Source organism: Struthio camelus, chromosome 34 (assembly GCF_040807025.1).
Source record: "Struthio camelus isolate bStrCam1 chromosome 34, bStrCam1.hap1, whole genome shotgun sequence".
Taxonomy (NCBI): Eukaryota; Metazoa; Chordata; class Aves; order Struthioniformes; family Struthionidae; genus Struthio; species Struthio camelus.
Window position 1 is genome coordinate 1145135 of NC_090975.1, and position 20573 is coordinate 1165707.

The 20573-nt window shown below is 61.3% G+C and overlaps 2 protein-coding genes across 2 annotated transcripts; one reads left to right on the forward strand and one right to left on the reverse strand.

Moving 5' to 3' along the window:
* The first annotated feature begins 8407 nt into the window (after positions 1-8407).
* On the forward strand, positions 8408-10366 carry ATF5 (activating transcription factor 5). Its single transcript, XM_068923552.1, has 3 exons — positions 8408-8533; positions 9201-9407; positions 9692-10366. The coding sequence occupies exons 2-3, from the start codon at positions 9281-9283 to the stop codon at positions 10267-10269; spliced, it is 705 nt and encodes a 234-aa protein (XP_068779653.1). The 5' UTR covers positions 8408-8533; positions 9201-9280; the 3' UTR covers positions 10270-10366.
* LIG1 (DNA ligase 1) lies at positions 10332-19920 on the reverse strand. The gene is made up of 26 exons (XM_068923474.1): positions 19685-19920; positions 18641-18685; positions 18335-18452; positions 17382-17496; positions 17127-17225; positions 16803-16952; positions 16529-16640; positions 16229-16327; positions 15942-15998; positions 15699-15871; positions 15388-15554; positions 15082-15158; positions 14837-14928; positions 14652-14751; positions 13264-13349; positions 13072-13187; positions 12902-12997; positions 12604-12714; positions 12397-12468; positions 12108-12252; positions 11871-11953; positions 11616-11768; positions 11490-11543; positions 11267-11410; positions 11097-11189; positions 10332-10988 (listed from the first exon to the last, which is right to left on the reverse strand). Exons 1-26 carry the CDS (start codon positions 19699-19701, stop codon positions 10908-10910), a joined length of 2655 nt encoding a protein of 884 aa, XP_068779575.1. The 5' UTR covers positions 19702-19920; the 3' UTR covers positions 10332-10907.
* Between the last annotated feature and the right edge of the window lie 653 nt (positions 19921-20573).

Genomic DNA, 20573 nt, shown 5'->3' on the forward strand with positions numbered 1-20573 from the left:
AGACTAGGGCAAATGTGGGCCTGCTGCTGAATGGGGCAGATGTCCTGGTGACGAAGGATATAGAGAAGGCAGTTATTGAATGCCTTCTTTGCTTCAGTCTTCACTGCTAAGGCCAGCCCTCAGGAATTCCTGACCCTGGGGACAAGAGAGGAAGTCTGGAGAAAGGAAGACTCTCCCTTGGTGGAGGAGGATCAGGTTAGAGGTCTTTTGTCCAAACTTGACATCCACAAATCCATGGGATCCATGGGCCCCGATGGGATGCACCCACAGGTGCTGAGAGACCTGGCAGATGTTATTGCTAGGCTGCTCTCCATCCTCTTGGAAAGGTCCTGGAGATCAGGAGAGGTGCCTGAGGCCTGGAAGAAAGCCAATGTCAGCCCAGGCTTCCAAAAGGGCCAGAAGGAGGAGCCAGGAAACTACAGGCCTGTCAGCCTCCCCTCCATCCCTGGAAAGGTGATGGGACAGCTCCTCCTGGAGGTCCTCACTAAGCATGTGGAGGACAAGAAGGTGATCAGGAGTAGTCAGCATGGCTTCAGCAAAGGGACATCCTGCTTGACCAATCTCATAGCCTTCTCTGTCGGAATGAGTGGCTGGGTAGATGAGGGGAGAGCAGTGGATGTGGTCTGCCTGGACTTCAGCAAGGCTTTGGACACTGTCTCCCATCCCATCCTCCTCGGTAAACTCAGGAAGTGTGGGTTAGATGAGTGGACGGTGAGGTGGCTTGAGAACTGGCTGGATGGCCGAGCTCCGAGGGTTGTGGTGAATGGCGCAGAGTCAAGTTGGAGGCCTGTAGCCAGTGGTGTCCCCCAGGGTCAGTGCTGGGTCCAGTCTTGTTCAATGTAGTCATCAGTGACCTGGAGGAAGGGACAGAGTGCACCCTCAGCAAGTTTGCTGATGATACTAAACTGGGAGGAGTGGCTGACACACCAGAAGACTGTGCTGCCTGTTCAGAGGGACCTGGGCAGGCTGGAGAGTTGGGCGGAGAGGAACCTCCTGAAGTTCAATATGGGCAAGTGCAGGGTCCTGCACCTAGGGAGGAGTAACCCCATGCTCCAGGGCAGGCTGGGGGTTGACCTGCTGGAAAGTAGCTCTGCCGAGGAGGACCTGGGAGTGCTGGTGGACAAGCTAGTTAAGCATGAGGCAGCAATGTGGCCTTGTGGCCATGAAGGCCAATGGGATCCTGGGGTGCATTAGGCAGAGTGTTGCCAGCAGGTGGAGGGAGGGGATCCTGCCCCTCTCCTCAGCCCTGGGGAGGCCTCACCTGGAGGACTGTGTCCACTTCTGGGCTCCCCAGTACAAGAGAGACCTGGCAGTAGTGGAGAGAGTCGAGCGGAGGACTACAAAGATAATGAGGGGACTGGAGCATCTCTCCTCTGAAGAAAGGCTGCGAGAGCTGGGACTGTTCAGCCTGGAGAAGAGAAGACTGAGGGGGGATCTCATCAACATGTATAAGTATCTGAATGGGGAGTTGTCAAGAGGATGAGGCCAGCCTCTTCTCCGTGGTGCCCAGCGACAGGACAAGAGGCAACGGGCAGAAACTGAACCACAGGAAGTTCCATCTGAACCTGAGGAAAAACTTCTTCACTGTGAGGGTGACAGAGCATTGGAACAGGTTGCCCTGAGAGGTAGTGGAGTCTCCTTCGCTGGAGATATTCAAAACCCGCCTGGATGTGATCCTGGGCAATATGCTCTAGAGGCCCCTGCTTGAGCAGGGAGGTTGGACTAGATGATCTCCAGAGGTCCCTTCCAACCTAAACGATTCTGTGATCCCGAGCCATCCTGATGGTACTCCTAGAGGAGAAGCCACTCGAGGCATCCTGAGTCCAGGAATAGCGCTCCCTTCCCACCCCATAGCCCTTCCACAGGGACTCCAATGGAAGGGGCTCCCACTGCCCCACTGGTGAAACAGTGTCAGTAAAGGCACAGTGATGCCAACACCAACACACATGCTGAGGTGTTATCTCTCCCAGAAGGACCAGGGTGGGGCCCAGAAGGGGGTGGAGTGAAGTCTCCCTGTCCCACCATGGAGCCTCTGCAGCCACAGGTGATCTCAGGGCCGGATGGTGGGCAGGGTGGAGCGCGTTGTCAGACTCGGGACCCAGTGCTGCCAGAGCAAGCAATGAGGGTCCCATGAGCCCACGACCCCTGCAGCCTCACAGCCCCTTCCCCTACAGCTCCAGAGCCCTCATTCCCATCAACCACACAGTCCCTTCAGCCCCACATTCCTGCAGCTCCCTTCCCCCGCAGCTCCAGAGTCCCCTTGAGCCCCCCAGCCCCCAGTCCCATTAGTCCCACAGCCCTCTACAGTCTGAAAGCCCCACAGCCCCATGGACCTCTTCAGCCCCACAGCCCCCAAAAGTCTCTTCCCCTACAGACCCATAACCCCAAAACCTTCTTCAATACCACAGTCCCTTCCCCTACAGCCCTACAGTCCCCTTCCACCCCATAGCCCCCATTCCCATCAATCCCACAACCCCCCATCTCTCCCAAAAGCCCTGAAGACCTCACAACCCCCTGCAGACCCACAATGTCCAGAGACCCCTGCCCCACAGCAGCCCCCAAGCTTCCTCAACCACTCCGCACCTCCTATGGGATGCAAAAGTCGTCTCCCACATGGAGTGCAGCACCTGCACAATGCAGGAGGAGTTGGTGGCTGAGTGCTTCACACACAAGTAACACTAGCCACAGCATGTTTGCAAGCACAGCTTGGTGCTCATGGATCGTGAAACCTACTTGTGGAGTCATCTGAAGTCACGAACCCCATCCTCATCCAGAAGATCCTGCTGAGTGTTGTGATACTGATTCCCTGCAGTTAAGCCAGGGAGAATGCTGGCAGGGGCACATGGGTGATGGGTTTTCTGCCAGGAGTGTTACAGGACACCCAGGAGGCTCCACTGGAGAAGGTATTGATATTTTTAAGGGAGCAACAGGCCATGGGCTGCTTTATGTGTGACATACAGGGTGTAGGGTCTCTGCAATGGCTTCCCACTGGAAATCCTGAGAATAGTGTAGTGCAGGTGGGCCAAGCACAGCTTTTCTCTGCAAGGCTGAGGGATGCAACTTCAGAGCTATCAATGGGATATGAATGGCTGATGGATGGGAAAGGTACTCAGGAGGGAAGAATGGAAAGCAATGGAGGTGGGGAGGAGGGAAGCCATGATGTCTACTCCCATCAGTGGGAGAATATGAGGCACAAGTGGGTGGATTAGAGAGGCTGGTCAGGAAGCTTCCTTTAGAGGTTCGGCAAGATGGGAAAGGGTCACATGCCGCTGGCAGGTTCCATTTGAACAAGTTCATAAATTCAGTGGCAACTTGCAAGGCTCAGGCAGCCTCGGCAGCTGCAGGCTAGGGTGCTTGCAAGGACGATGTTAAGGAAGCTTTGACCAGTGTGATGGTGTGACCACGCGCCCCAGACCTGAGCTAATGATGGGGATGGTATTATCAGTCCTGCTGGCCGCTCTTAATGATGTCCAAACACTGGCAAGGGAGTTGGGAAGAACTGCAAGACATGCCTTGCCTCTTTGAGGACAGCATGGGTGCAGGGGCAGTGAACGCATGGGGTCAGGCCAAATGCACGCTGGGGGGTGTAGATAGCACCATATCCTGGCTGGAGACTAGATATCTAGAGTGATTCATATGGAAACATTAAGGTTACTAAGGATGGTGGGCAGGGAAGGAGAACCACCACCATTGAAGACGCAGGAGACTCACAAAAGCTGGGTGAAGGTACTAACCAAGGCAAATGTAGGTGGTTGCTGATGATAATCTTTATGCTGAAAAGCTGGCAAGATGGGAAAAAGGGATCGGAAATGCCCAACACGATGAAAAGACACTGCACATTTCATCTCAGTCTCTGCAGCCCAGGAATTGCCCGCACACATGCAAGCAGGTGGTTGGAGATACAAGGTGTAAGGACAAGACTCAAAGGGCACAGTGGGCAACACACTGCCTGGGGATGGCCTCCAAGGGTGCCTGCATCCCAGATCACACACCTGGGGGAGGAAGACCCACCCCCACTATTGAGGTTGTGGTCCTTCCAGCACAGCGTAGGAGGTGCTGGCAGCTGGCCCTAGCCCCTACTCCAACTTAGGGGGTCTCCTTGTGCCCAGATTGAGCAATTGGCGGTGACAAGGGCACCCAACTCTGCTACAGCCCTGCCATAGCACAGGGTCCTTGTGCTTGGAGTGCTGGGCATGCAGAGGGCTGTCCGGGACTGGGGCTGTGGAAATTCAGGGGGGCAAGGGGCTTTCTAGGACGAGGGCTGTGGGACTGCAGGGGGGTGTCTGGGACAAGGGCTGTGGAACTGCAGGGGGACAGGTGGCTATGAGGGATGGAGTCTGTGGGGAGCAGGGGTCTGGGAGGGATGGTGGGCTATATGGGTCAGTGGCTATGAGGGATGGAGGCTGCAGGGGAAGGGACTATGGGATTGGTGGAGCCAGGAATTCGGGAGCTGTAGGGATGGGCCCTTACTTGGGGTCTGGGGCTGAGCAAGGGGAGCCCCAGCATCCCCTCATGCTGGACGGCCCAGCCTCCCTTCAGTGGGGCTGGAGGGGAGAAGAGCAGACGCCTTCCCCAGCCTCAGAGCCCCTTGGGTGAATTCTCCTCCAGGAGGACGGTGAGGACAGCTTTGCTCGCGTTGGACATGGTGGCAGTGACACGGACATTATCCATGGTCACCTGCAGTGGGCCCTGGGAATATGAAAGCTTCATCTTCTGGAAGGTGGTCACCTCCTGCAGCGGGGAGCTCTCCATCATATCCCTGAAGAGATCCTCCACGCTCTGGAACTGTCTATCCTTCGGTATCAGCTTCAGGCCAAACTCAATGTAGTAGAGGTTGTAGTCAAAGGGGTTGGAGAACATGATGGCCAAGCAAAAGGTGTCCGCTTCGTAGACCAGGACCCCCACACTGCCACGCAGACTGTACGACCGCTTTACAAAGACACACTTCCCCACAGTGCCGGTGGGGATCTGCACCGGCGGGGGGTGGTGGCTGTGGCCGCTGAAGCAGTAGCTCCTGCCAAGGAGAGGCATAGGGAGGGGGGGGTGAGCACGTGGTCAGGGATAGGGGATGCAAGGATGGAACACATGCCCCCCACCAGGACTACTGGGTTTTCATCCCCATGTGCAGGGGCAGGGCTGCATCACTGCAGGCATCGGGGTGGGGGGCTGTCACCAAAAAGAGATGCTGGGAAAGGAGATGCATCAAATCTGCAAATTTTCTGAGGCAATTTCTCCATTTTCTCCTACCCCCTTGAACTCTTCTGGGTGTGTTACGGCCGGCTGGGGTGAACACCTCTGGCTGCCCTGCTCCGGTTGAAGGGCCTGGGGGGCACCACAGGAGCCAGGGCAGTGGGAGTTGCCCCAGGGATCGGAGATGTCCCCAGCCCCACGCAGGGCAGCGGCTAGAGGCCGTGCGTCCCAGGCAGCGCACAGGACAGCCACCTCCATGCACCGTCTGCAGCCCCGACCCCCCCCCCCGCCCCGTGGCGCCTGACATTTCCCAGAGGTGGTAATAACCTGGTTTGCAAGCATGGGGATTTGGGGCACGGGGGGCTATTTATCTGTGGTGAGGGCACTTCCTAAGCACAGATTGCTGCCGTGAAAAGGAGATGGACCGTCACAGGGAAGGGCTAAGGGATGGGGAGGACCGGGGAGCAGGACAGAAGTAGTGCGGCTAGCTTGGCTTTTCCTGGCTTTTTTCCTGGAGAGAGGCAGCAGAGCAGGGGGGGTGGCTGGGGGGAGGGACAGCGGGAGGCAAGAGTGTCCGGGTCGGGCTCTGGGGACGTTACCTGGGGTTTCGGAGGGTGACATGCTCCAGGTTGTTGGTGATCGCGATGCCCACGCAACGCCCTGCGGTCACATCCCGCATCAGGTGCTCAAAGCTTTCTGCCATTGGGGCCACCACGGAGGAGCGGGTGGTGCCGGAGAGGTGCAGGGGCCGGTGCCGGAGACAAAATGGGGCCAGCAGAGAGAGAGATTGAAAGTGAAAGGAGACAGTGGGGTAGTGCGGGAGCGGGCCAATGCGCCACGGTAGGAGGTGGAGGAAAGGGGAGGTGCGAGGAGGCTTATTAAGCCTCGCACATTACTTGGGGTGGGACCGAGTGCCCCATTGCACAGGCTGGAGGTAACGTGGGCTCCAGGGACGCTGCAGGGATGGGGAGCCCCCCCATCCCATGCAGGAGACCTGCCTCCCGAAGGCTCGGTGGGGCCGACACACATCATTAAGCTTATTAAGGACGGTGGGTAGGGACTGGGGACCACCGCCTTTGAAGATGTGGGGGGCTCCCAAAAAAGCCCGGTAACGGTACCAGGCGAGGCCCTGGCTGCTCAGGACAAACTGCGCTGAGGACTGCAGGGAGGAGGTGCCTGTCTCCCCCCCCCCCATCCCAGCTCCTATTGGCTGCCCTGTACAGCTCTCATCTCCCATTGGACACCGGGTCCCTCTAAGCCCGCTGCCGTATCCTTGGGGCCCCTGTTGCTCCGCCCTGTCCCTCCTCCAGACCCACCTCCTCATTAGCATGCCTCAGCCCCTCCTTTTGGCTCTGCCTCCACCCTCAGTTTAGACCCAGAAGCAAACACTGCAGCCCCTGTAAGCCCTGCCTGCCTGACTAGGCTCCACCTTCCCTTTAGGCTCTGCCCCTTCTTCCCCATGCCCCGCCCTTCACACCCGATCTGGGGGCCCTGGGTGTGGGGGCTGTGGGGCTCAGGGGCTGCCCGTGTATGGGGCCAGAGGGGGTGCCATTGGGCCTGGGGACTCCCATGGGTAGGGGTGCTGAGGGCTAGGGGGCAGAGGGAGCGACCTCCATGTATGGGGCAGGAGGTGCCATGGAGTGGGGGGACCCCCACGTACAGGGCTGGGAGTGCTGGGGTTGCCATGTGGAATGGGAGACCCACACGTATGGGGCAGGGAAGCTGGGGACTGGGGTTATGGGGGACCCCATGTATGAGGCAGGGGGTGCTGGGTGCTGTGGGACATGGGGGATCCTCAGGTACAGTCCAGGAGGTGCTAGGGAGGTTATAGGACATGGGGAATCCCTATGTATAGGGCAGGAGGTGTTGGGGAGGTCCATGGTGCAGAGGTGACCCCCATGTATGACGCCAGTGGTGCCGTAAGGCCTGCGGACGCCAATGTGTGGGGCAGAGGATAGTGAGGGGCCATGGGGCAAAGGGGTGCTGGGGGTCCATGGAGCAAGGGAACCCTCACATGTGGGGCAGGGAATACTGGGAGGCGGTGGGGCATGGTGTGTGTGCAACCCTATGGGTGCATGCATGGGTGGAGGTGTCTGTAGGTGCACATGGGTGGATGTGGTAGTGCACACAGGCATGCGTGTGCTGGGGTGTGCAGGTGCACGCATGTGCAAATGTGTGTGGACAATGGACCCACCACCACTGAGCAGGGCCCCCCGTGGGAGCAGGACCAGGCGAGTGAGGGGGCCCAGGGGTCCATGCCTCCAGCCTCCCACCCCCTACCCCCAGCGCCATCCTGCAGCTGGGTGCCCCCCAGGGAGGTCACCGAGGAAACGGGTGGCCGTTTCTGTGGTGATGCTGCACAGCAAGGCTGAAGGGTAGCAGCGAAGGCCTCCCAGAGTCCCCCCAGAGAGGGGACAGAGCCGCGGAGAGGGATGCCTCTTCTCGTCCCCCACTGCACCCCTTACCCAAGCCTCTCCTGAGTGGGGACTCAAGCCTCCAAGCCTCCAGTGATCACTCCCCCTCATCCACCCCTGGGGGTCCTAGGGTGCATAACCTGGTACCGGGGGGGTGCAGGGGGTCTGGTACCCAGGGGGGGCCTGGTGCCCAGGGGGTCCCAGTGCCCAGGGTGCATAGCCCAGTATGGGGGGGTGCAGGGGTCAGCCTGGTACTGGGGGGTGCAGGGGTCCCAGTGCCCAGGTGGTCCCAGTGCCCAGAGTTCATAGCCCAGTACTGGGGGGGTGCAGGGGTCCCGGTGCCCAGGGGGTCCCAGTGCCCAGGGTGCATAGCCGGTACTGGGGGGTGCAGGGGTCCCAGTGCCCAGGTGGTCCCCGTGCCCAGGGTTCATAGCCCGGTACCGGGGGGGTGCAGGGGTCCCAGTGCCCAGGGGGACCCAGTAGTCGAGGGAATCCCACTGTCCAGGGGGTGCAGGGGTCCCGGTGCCCAGGGCATCCTGGTAGCCCGGGGTGGGGGTCCCAGTCCCTGGGCACATAGCCCACTAACAGGTGCTGCAAGGACCCGGTGTCCGGGGGTTGCAACCTGGTTCCCATTACCCGGAGGTGCCCTGGCGGCCAGCTGCGAGGCCAGTACCGGGGTGGGAGGGGGGGACTCCCAGCCCCCTGGGGGCCTCGGTGCACGACTCGCTGCCTCGGGGGTGCCCGGGGGTACCGGTGCCGCTGCAGCTGATGCAACCGGGCTGCAATCGGGCCGGGGGCGGGGCGGGGCGGCTGCCGCTATAAGGCTCCGGCCCTGGCCCCCCCCTCCGGCACCGCCACCGGCCCCGGTCCCGCCATGGCCCTCTAGACCCCCCCCGCCGTCCCTCTGCGCCCCGCGCTGCCGCCATGGAGTGAGTCTGCACCCCGGGACCCCCCCCCCGAGCACCCCTTCTTGCCCTCCCGACTCCTCCCCAAACACTGCCCCCGCCCCCGGGCGCAGGGACCCCTTGTACCTCCGGGTACCAGCCCCCGCCCAGCACTGGGACCCCCTCCCCAGTCACCCCTGGGCACTGGGACACCCCCCATGCAATCCCTGGCACCCAGTCCCCACCCCCATCAGGCATCTCCCAGCACTGGGTCCCCTCCCTCCTGGGCACCCTTGGGCACCCCGAGGCACCCCAATCCCCCACTGGGCACTAGCACCCCCAGGGTATGGGGACTCCTGGGCATGAGGCACCCCCCTGTTCCCCAGCCCTCTCAACCCCCCCTCATGTACCCTGCCACACACCCACCCCAGACAGCACCCAGCACCCCATGGACAGGCTTCCCCCCCCCCATACTGCACCAAGCACCCTCATGGATTCCCCTCAGATAGCACCCAACACCCCATGGAGGTGCACAGGGTCCCCTCAACACAGCACCTAGCACCCCACAGAGGTCCAAATCACACCCCATACAGCATGCCACGGAGGTGCATGGAGCTCCCCTCCCCATGCAGCTCCCTACATCTTGTGCAGCCCCACCACCCACCCCATCCTGGGGGCCCCACCATCAGCACCCTGTCCCCCCCACTCCCAGGTCACCATGCCACGCAGTGCCGTGCCCCGGCCCTGCGCCCAGCCGCATCGTGGCCACGCTGAGCCCCCACGCGCACCACCATGTCCCTGCTGGCCCCGCTGCACCCGGCCCCGGGCCTGGCCCCGGAGGGCACCCTGCTCCCAGCTAGCACCCTGCCCTGGCAGGCAGCCAGCCCCGAGGGGCCCTTCACCCAGGGCACCCTGGCAGGTATGTGGGGCACCACATGGGGCAGGGTAGGCTGGACGGCAGCAGGATGGCCATAGGGTAGGCAGGGGATTGAGCTGGGGACGTGGGGCAGATCTGGGGCAGATCTGAGTATGGGGCAGACAGATGTGGGGCAAGCCTGGGCTATAGGACAGATGGGGGAAGGGAGGGCTGGGGCAGGGGGTGCGGGGCAGATGGGAGGCAGAGCTGGGCAATTTGGGGCAGGCAGGGAGCTATGGGGCAGGCAAGGCTGCCTGCATTCCCCAAGCCCCCCCACCGTCACCCAGGCCCCGGCTTCTCGGACTGGATGACGGAGAGGGTGGACTTCTCTCTCCTGATGGAACCGGGCACCGGCCCGCCACCCCCAGCCCCGTTCTCTGACCTGGAGGCCATGGCCTCGCTGCTGAAGCGTGAGCTGGAGCAGCTGGAGGATTTCTTTCTGGAGGAGCCACTGGCCCCGGACCAGGCAGCTCCTGGCTCGCCTGGCCCCCTCGCCTTCCACTTCCCCTTCGGTGCTGAGCCCCCGGCACTGGCCCCGCTCAGCCCCCTCGACCCCAGCTGCCTGGAGCCACTCGCCCTCTTCGAGCCTCCGGACCCGGTGCTGCCAGCCCCCGGCCCCACGCCGCTAGCCCCCAAGGGGGACCGCAAGCAGAAGAAGCGAGATCAGAACAAGACAGCAGCCCTGCGCTACCGGCAGCGGAAGCGGGCCGAGTACGAGGCACTAGGCGACCAGTGCCAGAGCCTGGAGGCCCGCAACCGGGAGCTCAAGGAGAAGGCGGACTCCATCGAGCGTGAGATCCAGTACGTCAAGGACCTCCTCATCGAGGTCTACAAGGCCCGGAGCCAGCGGCTTCGTGCCAGCTAGAGGGGCCGAGGGGGCGGGCAGAGCCGTAGCATCTAGTAGTGCGTAAAGGGCAATAAAAGGTGTTCGCCGTGCCAGCCCTGGCCGGATGTAGAACGTACAGGCGCAGCGGCAGTGTTTATTGGGGAGTGTGGGTACAGCCCTGGCCTGGAGCAGGAGGCATGCAGGGACCCTGGGGACAAGTCCTGGGGGTTCCTGTCCTGGAGGGAAACTGCATACAATGGAGCAACGTGAGGCCTCGAGGACCCTGTCCTGCCTGTGTAGCCCAGGGACGAAGCACGGTCAGATCCTGGGGCCCATGGCCTGGAGGAGAGTCACACATGGACTTCAGGGACAGAGTAGGCTCAGGCCCTGGGCTCCCTATCCCAGAGCAGAGAGTTACACATAGACTTGGGGACTGAGTCATGTCAGACCACAGGGTACCTGTCCCAGAGAGGAGTCAGGCATGGACCGCAGGGATGGAGTGAGACCTGGCCCCAGGATCCCTGTCCCAGGTTGAAGCCACATATATACCCTGGAGAAAGAGCAGGGTCAGGCCCTGAGGTCTGCACTGTGGTGGGGAGGCATGTTTTTATCCCAAAGTCCCTGTCCCGGAGCCATGTGTGTACCACAGGCATGGGGTCCCCACACCAGCCAGGCTGTTAGTAAAAGTCCTCATCCTCCCCTTTCTCTGCAAGCTGCTGGTTCTGGATCTGCTGCTGCTTCTTGTATAGCTCAGCCACCTGCAAAGAGGAAGGAGAGGAGTTAATGAAACCCATGGCCACCCCCTAAGCCTGCTCTGCCACAGGAGCGGCTGCACCTTGTCCCCTTCTTATCCCCCAAAGTGGCACCTGGGAGCTGCTGGTAGCCTCTTCTGGCTTCTTGTCCTCCCGCACACGCAGGAACCGGGGGAAGCGCAGTGAGATGCCTTTCTCCTCATCGACCTTGGGGGGAAGGATGGAGGGGCTGAGACAGTGCCAGGGAGACAAGGCCATTCCCCCTTCCCTGCCCGCCAACTCACCAGGCCCACAGCTGCTTTGTAGACAGGGGAGATGGAGAGGTCACCACACTTCACCTCCCAAACCTGCACAGCTGCCAGCCAGTGGTCAGGTGCTGCCCCGCTGTCCCAGCGGTAGTAGGGCCGTGGCTGGTCCAGGACATGGTCCTGGGGGGCAGAGGGGACAAGGTTAGGGACCAGGCTGTGCTCGGATCCTCCTCGCAGCTGAGGAAAGCTGGCAACATACCTTGAGGAAGCCGTAGTGCTTTTCTAAGCTCTCCTCCGTGAAGCCCGTCCCAATCTGTGCAAGAGCAGCAGGAATGGTTATGGGCTGCCCCAGCCAGCCACCACCAACCTCTGCCACGGTGCCCACCTTGCAGATGCTCTGGTACTCTTCACTCTCCTCATCGTAGCAGGCCAGCAGGAAGCCCCCATACATGCCTACGCGCTTGCCCTTCCCCAGGTAGGCACCGATGACCACCAAGTCCAGCGTGTCCCCCACTCCTTCCAGGTAATCCTTCTTCAGCTGGTGAGAGAGGTACCAGCATCAGGCAGAGCCAGGCAGGCCCCACTCGGGGCTCCTGGTGAGTCCAGAACAGAGGAGGGGGGACCCCACCAGGGCTCTTACCTTCAGCCACTTGTGGGATCGCTTTGCAATTTCATAGGTGGCATCCACATCCAGAGTCTTCACCATGAGGCCCTCGCAGGAGTCTGGGGAGAGCCCATATTTATCCGTGCCATGGTGGGGGTAACCCAGCTAGGAGGGGGATGTCACTCCCAGCTTGGACACAAGGACCACCCCCCATCACTGTCTCCTGCTCCATCCCCCCCATATCCCAGCCCTGTCTAAGCAGAGCTGCCTCACCCTTGATGGACTGGTCCAAGAATTCAGAGATTTCCTCTGTGCTGCAGGCATCCATGGAGGTGGCAAAGAGGAATTCACCCTCTGTCTCCACGAAGGATTCGCGCAGCAACCGTCGGCGCTTGGAGAAAGGCTCCTTCACCAGCGACTATGGAGCAAGGGCCCAGTGTTACCCCCACAGGGAGACCCAGCAGAGCCAGGCACTGCAGGAGCACAGTACAGAGCAGGGGGATATGGAACAGGGCCAAGTGAGCCCAGGGGGATGGAGGCCCAGCCAGGGGCATGCACTCACCTCCCCATTGAGGTACAGCATGTCAAAGGCATACAGGCACACTTGCACTTTGATCTCAGCAGCCTCCACGTCCTGAGGTCATGGAGATGAACGAGGTTATTGCCCAGCTCCAAGCTGGGGACAAATCCTGCCTGCTGCCTGCCCAGGCCACAGCTAACTCATGCCAGCACCAGTGGAGAGGCAGGGTAATTCCCCCCCAAGCTTTACCTTCCTCTTCCGTGTCATCAGCACCTGGAACGGCTGAATTTGCTTCTTCTCTGGGTCCCACGCGACAGCTTCTGCATCCAGGATGCACGACTGTACACTGGCCTTCTTCACCTGCGCCGAATGACACTGGAGGTCAGCGCTGGGGAAGAAAGGGGACGCACACAGCGCTGGGGTGCCTCGCACTCTACACTTAACAAGGGACCCAGCCATGGTCCCCATACACTGAGGGGACAGATATCACTTCGCCATCACCACAAGGCCCCCCGCCCCAGCTCCCTCGTCAATGACTGTCGCTTGCCTTGGGGATGCGGGTGATGATGTCAGGGTACTTGGAGGTGTTGTTCTCCTGGTTGCGGCTGTAGACATACACGGCCCCATTCTCCAGGATGTGGATCTGGGCAGAGGGAGGGCATTGCAGGAGGCTGGGCAGAGCCAGAAGCACCCTGGGGAGCACCTCGCAAAGCCTACCTGGGCTCGCTCGCCATCGTACTTGTACTCGCAGGTGAAGGCCACCTCCTCAAAGCGTTTCAGGAGCTCCCCGATGCCTTTGGTGGGCTGGGCCAGCATGGGCTTCAGGGGAATCCCTGCAGGAGAGGTGAGGAAGGGTCAGGACCCAGCTGGGCCACATGTCTCCCCACATGTCCTGGGCTGCTGTGGTACCTGGGGTGATCTTGCAGTGCAGGGGCAGGCTCTCGAGCCCGTGCTCCAGCAGCACAGGAATGATGGCAGCATAGTTCGGCAGCTCACTGGAAAAAAATAAGCCTGCCGTGAGCGAGTCCTAGCTCACATCATTGCCATCGGCACCCAGGGACACTTGTGCAGGTCTGGGTGATGCAAGCAGCCTCAGGCCAGGGATAAGGAGCTGAGAGGATGAGCCAGGGAAACCACGTGGGGATAGCAACAGCCCCTCTCCATCCCCAGGATTGCCTGGTCGAGCTCTGTTCAACACTGGGTGATTCCTGGAGTTAGCAAAGCAGGGAGGAGAGGCCCAAACAGGAGCATCTTGCCCCCAGGGAGGCAGACAAAAGGGCATCCAGCTCTGAAAGGAGAACTGAAAGCCCGTGATGACGGGCAGGATGCAGTACTAGAGGAAGGCATCTGCTCAAAGGCAATTGCCCACTGCTGAGATCAGATAGCTGAGGTGCCCGGAAAACTCAGACAACTTCCTGTCAAGCCTCCTTGCATCGACTGTTTGGCAATCACCGGCAGGGCAGAGTGCTCAGAGCAGGAGGAAAGGCCAGCATGAGCAGTTGGGGGGGGCCCTCTATTTAAGGGACTAGCCCTGGCTGGAGCACGATGACAGTGTTTAAACCCAGACCACCATGAACAGAGCCGCCCTCCCTCCCTCCAGCCTGCTGCACCAGCTCAATCAGTTCAGTAGCAAACAGCTCCTGCCTCCCAGCACAGCCCTCCTGAGATCCTGTTGAGGAGATAACTCAGCACTGGGAGGGAGAGGAGCCTGTTGGCCTTCAGTCAGCATTACCCGCTACGGCCAGAGGAGCAAAGAATGGCCCCAGCACAGACGCACGGGCAGGGCTGGCCCAGGAGAAAGACTCCTCTGCCCCGCAAGAGGCAGCGTGCCCAGCAAGCCCCTCACCACATAACACAGGCAGAGAGGCAAGAAAGGCAGCCCACAGGAAAGCACCTAGGGGATCAGTTTATCCCCAAACCAGCTAACAAGCCCTGGTGGAGGTCATTAAAAGTGATCGGAGACAAAACAAGCATGTGAGGCAGCATGCCAAGGCAAAGTCTTGCCAAGCCAGAGGCCCAGGAGGCTCAGCAGACTGGACGTCACACTGGTGCCTGTCTGGGCTTCACCTTGACAGTACGGACAGTGGGAGGAGCGGGATTTCATCTCCCAGTCAATCTATCTCTCAAAAGCCCATGTTACCAGGCAGCATAAGAGGGTACCCACCCCGGGCAGAGCAGCACTGGGCAGCTGGTGAGTAGAAGGGGATGGTGCCAGATGGTGGCCCCAGCACCCACACAGGGCCATGCTGCTGCGTGTCACTCCACACAGTCACCAAGCTTGATGCCAGCAGACTCACCAAAAAGTCTGCTTGAGGATCTGGCTCCGCTCTTCCAGCCAGGCTTTGCGTGCTTCAGCAGACTTGCCCTGGCTGGCATCCACCACAGCTGGGGGCCACCCTGCGAGAAGGGCACAGCCCCAGGGTCAAAGTCCACCGGGCCCCACACGCCCGTCCCAGACCCAAAGGACCTGCACTTGCCTCACCTTGTGCTGGGGGAGTCAGTGAGACGGCGTGGGCCAAAGCCACCAGCACTGACTGCTCTGCCAGCCCGATGCGCAGCTTCCCGCTCAGTGACCTGCAACAGCAGGGGAGCACACGCCGTAAAGGGCAGGGCCAGCTGTGACAATGCCAAAACCACTTGGGGTGAAGCCAAAAGGCACAGTGAGCGCTCATGAAGCGAAAGGAGAAACCATGCCCAGCACAGGACCAGGGCAAAGCCATGACTCACCGGGCAATGTAGCGAGCCTCGGAGTGGCGGCAGGCCACAAACAGCCCCTTGATGATATCGATTTTCTTGTTCATTGACTGCAAGAGAAACAGCACAAGCAGGGGCCCTGCCGGGACTGCAGAGGCACAGGCAGGGACCAGGCCTTGCCAGGGATGTCTCTAACTCACGCTCACAGCCAGGAAAAGGGGTGGACAAATCTAGCCCAGCCAAAGTCCTTCCCACAGGTCAGGCAGCAACAGTGACTGTGTCCATGAGACACCCTGCAGGCCTGCCAGGGTGAGATCCCACCACCTGGCCCCAACTCACGGCATTGCCTGTCATCCTGGCCATCTCCTGCAGCTTGCTGAGGACCCCGGCGGCGCTCAGCTTGGGTGGCGCGAACATGGTCCGCTGGTTGCTGCGGCTGCTCTCGGCCACCAGCCCCAGATCTCCCTTCTCCTGGGCCTCGCTCTTGATTTTCTCTAGCTGGCGGCCTGCCAGCGAGAGCAAAGGCCTCTGTCAATTCTCACTGGTCCCCCCTGCAGCTTTCTGCTCTGGCTCAGAGGGGGCTGGGGTAGACCCCAGGGACAGGCTGGAGGCTCTGGAGCTGTGTCCAGTGCTGGCAGCTCTCTCCTTACCCGTGGCCTGTGCAACAGCCTTCATGAGGATGCTCTCCCCAATGCCCAGCTCCAGCCCCTCATAGGCAGGGCCTAGGCGGTTCAGACAGAGGTAGACGCAGGCCAGGAGGTCAGATGGTGACAGGGCAATGACTGAGCGGAGGAAGTTGCTTAGGGTCTCAATGTTCTTCAGGCTGGGGGTGAAAGGGAGTCAGCCTAGGGGACAAGCTGCCAATGCTCCCCACCGCAGAGATGGGACCTTACCGGGCAGAGACTTCCTCAATGCGCTCAAAGGTACGAGCCACAGCCAGGTAGGGGACCCTGGAAAGAGAGACAGGGCCAGGAGCACAGCAGGGCCAGCAGGCGCACACAAAAAGACAGCCCCTGCCTTCCTTTCTCTGCAGAGCCCAGGACTCCTGGGTCCTCCTAACCTCTGAAAGTAGCCAGACAGGCCCAGGGAAGAAGCAGAAAAGCCCCCAGGTCCTGGCCCTACAGAATTCCTGCCACCCTAAACCTGCCTGGCACCACTACACACTGATCCCAGCACTTACCTCTGCCTGGGGGCCCAGCAGGCATCATGAATGGGGTGATAGCTGCTCTTGGAGGGGTTGTACTGGGCTGGATCCAGAGGCTCAGCAACCTGGGAGGGACTGCGGGGACAGCATGAGGCTCTTGCCGTGCTCTGGCACAAGCAGAGCCCGGCAACCCCATATCCCCTCCCTTGCTATACTGGCACCCTCTTTTTCCCTCAACACTGGGGACAGATGCTGCGCCCTGTGGACAGGACCAGAGACTCAGGGTTGACCCAGGCTTCCCTTCTCTGGCTCAAGGACCCCACATGATTCCCCCACCTGCTTGCAGTCCCATTCGTGCTTTCAATGCTGGTGGGGGCTGAACTCTTCAGGGTTGGCATCTTCGAGGCTGCCCTTTCCTCTGCCTTTGTCCTCGACCCCTTCCTGGGGGCTGGGTGAGAGGGAGCAGAGCAGAGAGAGGTGTCTGATGAGGAGGAATGGGTGCTATGCTCCTCACGTAGTACCAGGATATCCTCGAATACCTGGAGGCAGCCACTGGGTCTCCCTGGCCCACCACCCAGCTCACTGTACCCGTCCGCTCCTTTCCGCTCACCAAAGATGTCAGCAATGGCTTTGCTGGACTTTGGAAGCTCTGATGCCTGGGTTTCACCATCCCTGTTGCCATCTTCTGCCTCCTTAGCCTCCTCTGAGCTCTGATCCCTCACCTCCTGCATCTCTGTGCTGTCCAATTTGCATCCATCTCCTGTAGATGCCCAGAGTAGGGGTGTTAGGGCCTCCTCAGCTCCATCCCCAGGAGCTGAGGATCAGCACTCTAGTTTCCACAGTGGAGCAGCCACAGAGGGACCTTGAACACCGTTCAGAGAGCACCGCTGGGCACCCACACCAACTGCCCAACCTGCCCCATGGCCACACTCACCCGGCTCTTCCCTCTGCCGCTTGGGATCAGGCTCCACGTCGTGCCCGTTCTCCGCACAGCTCGCCAGCTCCATTTTGCGCTTGGGGACCTGCTTACGAGCTGAGCAGTGGGAAAGAAGCAGAAATTAGTGATGGCTGCCGGTTCACAGGGAATAGGGAAGCTGGGGCCAGACGGCGCAGGGGAGGGCAGCCAAGACTGCCGCATGATGCAGCCAGGCTGGTGGAGCTGCAGAGTCCAGGCCCAGCGGCTCCTCACCCGTCCTGCGCCGGGGGATACCAGGAAGGGAAGTGGAGGAGCTGTCAGGGGCAGAGGGGCTATCTTCACCCGAGGAGGCGCTGCCGGGAGAAGAGACATCTGGGGACGCAGCAGCCTGGAAAGTGAGAAACAGTGTCTTGGGGCAGGTGCCTGAGAGATCAGGACAGGGCAGGGTACTGGATTTGCCAAGACAGGACAGAGATTTACTGGTACAAGATGGGATAGGGCGCTGGAAGCACCCAGATGGAATGGGACAGGGTCCTGGAGGCACCAGCACAGGATGAGGAGGTGTGCAGGGATCAGGAGGGATCTGGGCAGAACTAGGTGAGGTAGAACCAAGACAGGACCCTGAGGTGCCAAAGGAGTTGGGCAGGACTGGGAGATGCAGGGGAGGAACTGCGACAAGACAGGGAGGCGTAGGTGCAAGATGAGCTGCTGCTGAGGTAGCTGGAGGCAATGGGGAGGTAGAAGGGCAGAAGAAGATACTGGGGTAGGAGGGGCTGATACTGGACAGGATGGAGAGGTACGGTGGTAAGACTGGGAAGTGCTGGAGCTGACAGGGTAGAACCAGGGCAGGATTGGGAGGTACTGGGGTGGGACTGGGGCAGGACAGGGAGGTTTGGGGCCGGACTGGGAAGTGTGGGGCAGAACTGGGGTGGGACGGGGGCAGGACAAGGAGGCACCGGGCGGGGAGGCACCGGGGTGGGGGCAGGATGGGGAGGCACCGGGCGGGACGGGGGCAGGACCTGGATTTGTGGGGCAGGACGGGGGCAGGATGGGGAAGTGCAGGGCAAATCCAGGGCAGGCCTGGGAGATGTCAGGCAGGACCAGAGTGGGACAGGGAGGCAAGGGGCAGGACCAGGAGATGTGGGGCAAGAGTTGGGCAGGATGGGAAGGAGCAGGGCAGGATGGGGATGTGTGGGGGAAGGACTTGAGCAAGGCGAGGGACTGACCAGCAGGCAGGAGGATGGGGAGCCGGGATCCTGCCCAACACAGTCCTCATGTCCCAAGCATGGGGATTCCTGCGCAGCGTCCTGCACGGGGTCTTCGCCTTGATCCAGCGCAGGCACCCTGTGAGGTAAAGCAGATCAGGCCAGCCCCAAATCCCCTAGCCCTCCTCAAACCACCCCTGGATGCCCTAGCCCTCCCATACTCCTCCAAGCACCCCAGCCCTCCCTGAACCCCCCGAATTCTCCCAGCCCTTCTCAACCCCCCCCCCAAACCCTCCCACACCATCCCAAGCCCCCAGCCCCACTCACGGCGTGGCGCAGGGATCTGGTGAGCGGGCAGGCACGAAGAACGACCTGGGGGACAGGCACGGTCAGGGGGGACAAACTGAACCAGGACTGGGGACACCACCACCAGACCAGGCAGTACTGGTACCGGCACACCATCAGGCAGGCAGAATTGGTACTGGGACATTACCAGGCCAGGCCATACTAGTATGGCACCAGGCCAGGCAGTAGCAGCACCAGGATACCGCCGGGCCAGGCAGTACCGGCACCACAACACTGCTAGGCAAGCGAGTACCAGTGCCAGGACACCACTGGGCCAGGCAGTACTAGAACCAGCAGTACCACTACCGGGACACTGCCAGGTCAGGCAGTACCAGCACCAGGACACAGGCAGTATCAGCACCAGGACACTGCTCATCTAGACAGTACCGGCCCAGGGTCAGACAGTACCAGGACATCACCAGGCTGGGCAGTACCGGTACTGACACACTGCCAGGCCGGCCAGTACCAGTACCAGCAGTACCAGCACCAGGACAGCGCTAGGTTGGGCAATAGCAGCACCGGGACACCACTGGGCGACCCAGTACCGGTACCAGGACAGGCAGTCCTGGCACCAGGACACCAGTGGGCAACCAGTACCAGCACCAGGACACCAGCAGGCTGTACAGTACCAGGACACTGTCAAGTCAGGCAGTACCGGAATGGGGACACTGCCAGGCAGCCCAATACCGGTACCGGCAGTTCCGGCGCCAGGACACTACTGGGCTAGGCAGCACCGGTACCCTACCAGGCTGTGCAGTACCGGCACCGGGACACCGCCGGGCAGGGCAGTACCGGTACTAAGGTAGTACCGAGAAAGAACCAGCCTGAGCAGTACCAGCACCGGGACAGAGCCGAGCCGGCCGGTACCGGTCAGCAGTGGGTGGGGCTGTCGGTACCGGGAACGGCGCTCGCTCAGGTACCAGGCCAGGCTGTCGCGGTGCGGAGGAGGGCGGTACCGGGGAGCGGTCCCGCAGGGGGTCCCGGTCCCGGTCCCGGTCCCGGTCCCGGTCCGGTGGGGCCACTCACGTGATGCGCCGCTGCATGGCGCGCGCCCGTCCCGCGCTGCCGCCTCTTTCGCGGGGAAAAAAATCCAACCTGCCCTGATGTCACTGCCGGCGGCGGGCCGGAAGCCGCGCGCAGGACGCCGGGAAACGTAGGCAGCGCGGGATGCTGGGAAGTGTAGGCCGGCCCCTCCGTGAGCGCCACTCCCCGCTCCCTGCGCGCCGCAGAGCACGCTGGGAGGTGTGGCCTAGCCCTGGCCCGCAGGGCACGCTGGGAGGTGTCCCCCGGCCCCCACCTCCTCGGGCTGCGGGTGTGGAGCAGGCCCCAGGGTGTCAGTATGAGCCAGGCTCCCCCTGACAACTGGGCAGCTCCCCCGAGCCGTCGGCTGTGGCAGAAGGGCACAAGGCTCGTGGGGTGTCACCCCACATTCGGCGTCACCCCACCCACGGCATCAGCCCACCTACACCCAACCCCTGCTGGGCATGACGCCCCTCACCGACGCCACCTGAACTGAGGGCACAGGCCAGTAACGGGGCCCCCCCAAGAGCACCTATGGGCACCCATGCATCTGAGGGGGAGACGCTTATGGGCACCCGCTGCGTATGCCCAGGGGGGATCTGCTTACAGGCACCCGGTTATAAGCACCCGCTCCGTGCACCCGGGGTGACATGCCTACAGGCATCCAGTTACAGGCACCCATTCTGTGCACCCGGGGGTGACAGGCTTGCAGGCACTGGGTCACAGACAGCTGCTCCGTACACCTGGGGTGACATGCTTACAGGCACCCGATTACAGGCATCTGCTCGGTATGCCTAGGGCGACATGCTTCCTGATTACAGGCACCCACTCCGTGTGCCCAGGGTGACATGCTTACAGGCACCCAGTTACAGGCACCTGCTCCGTGTGCCCAGTG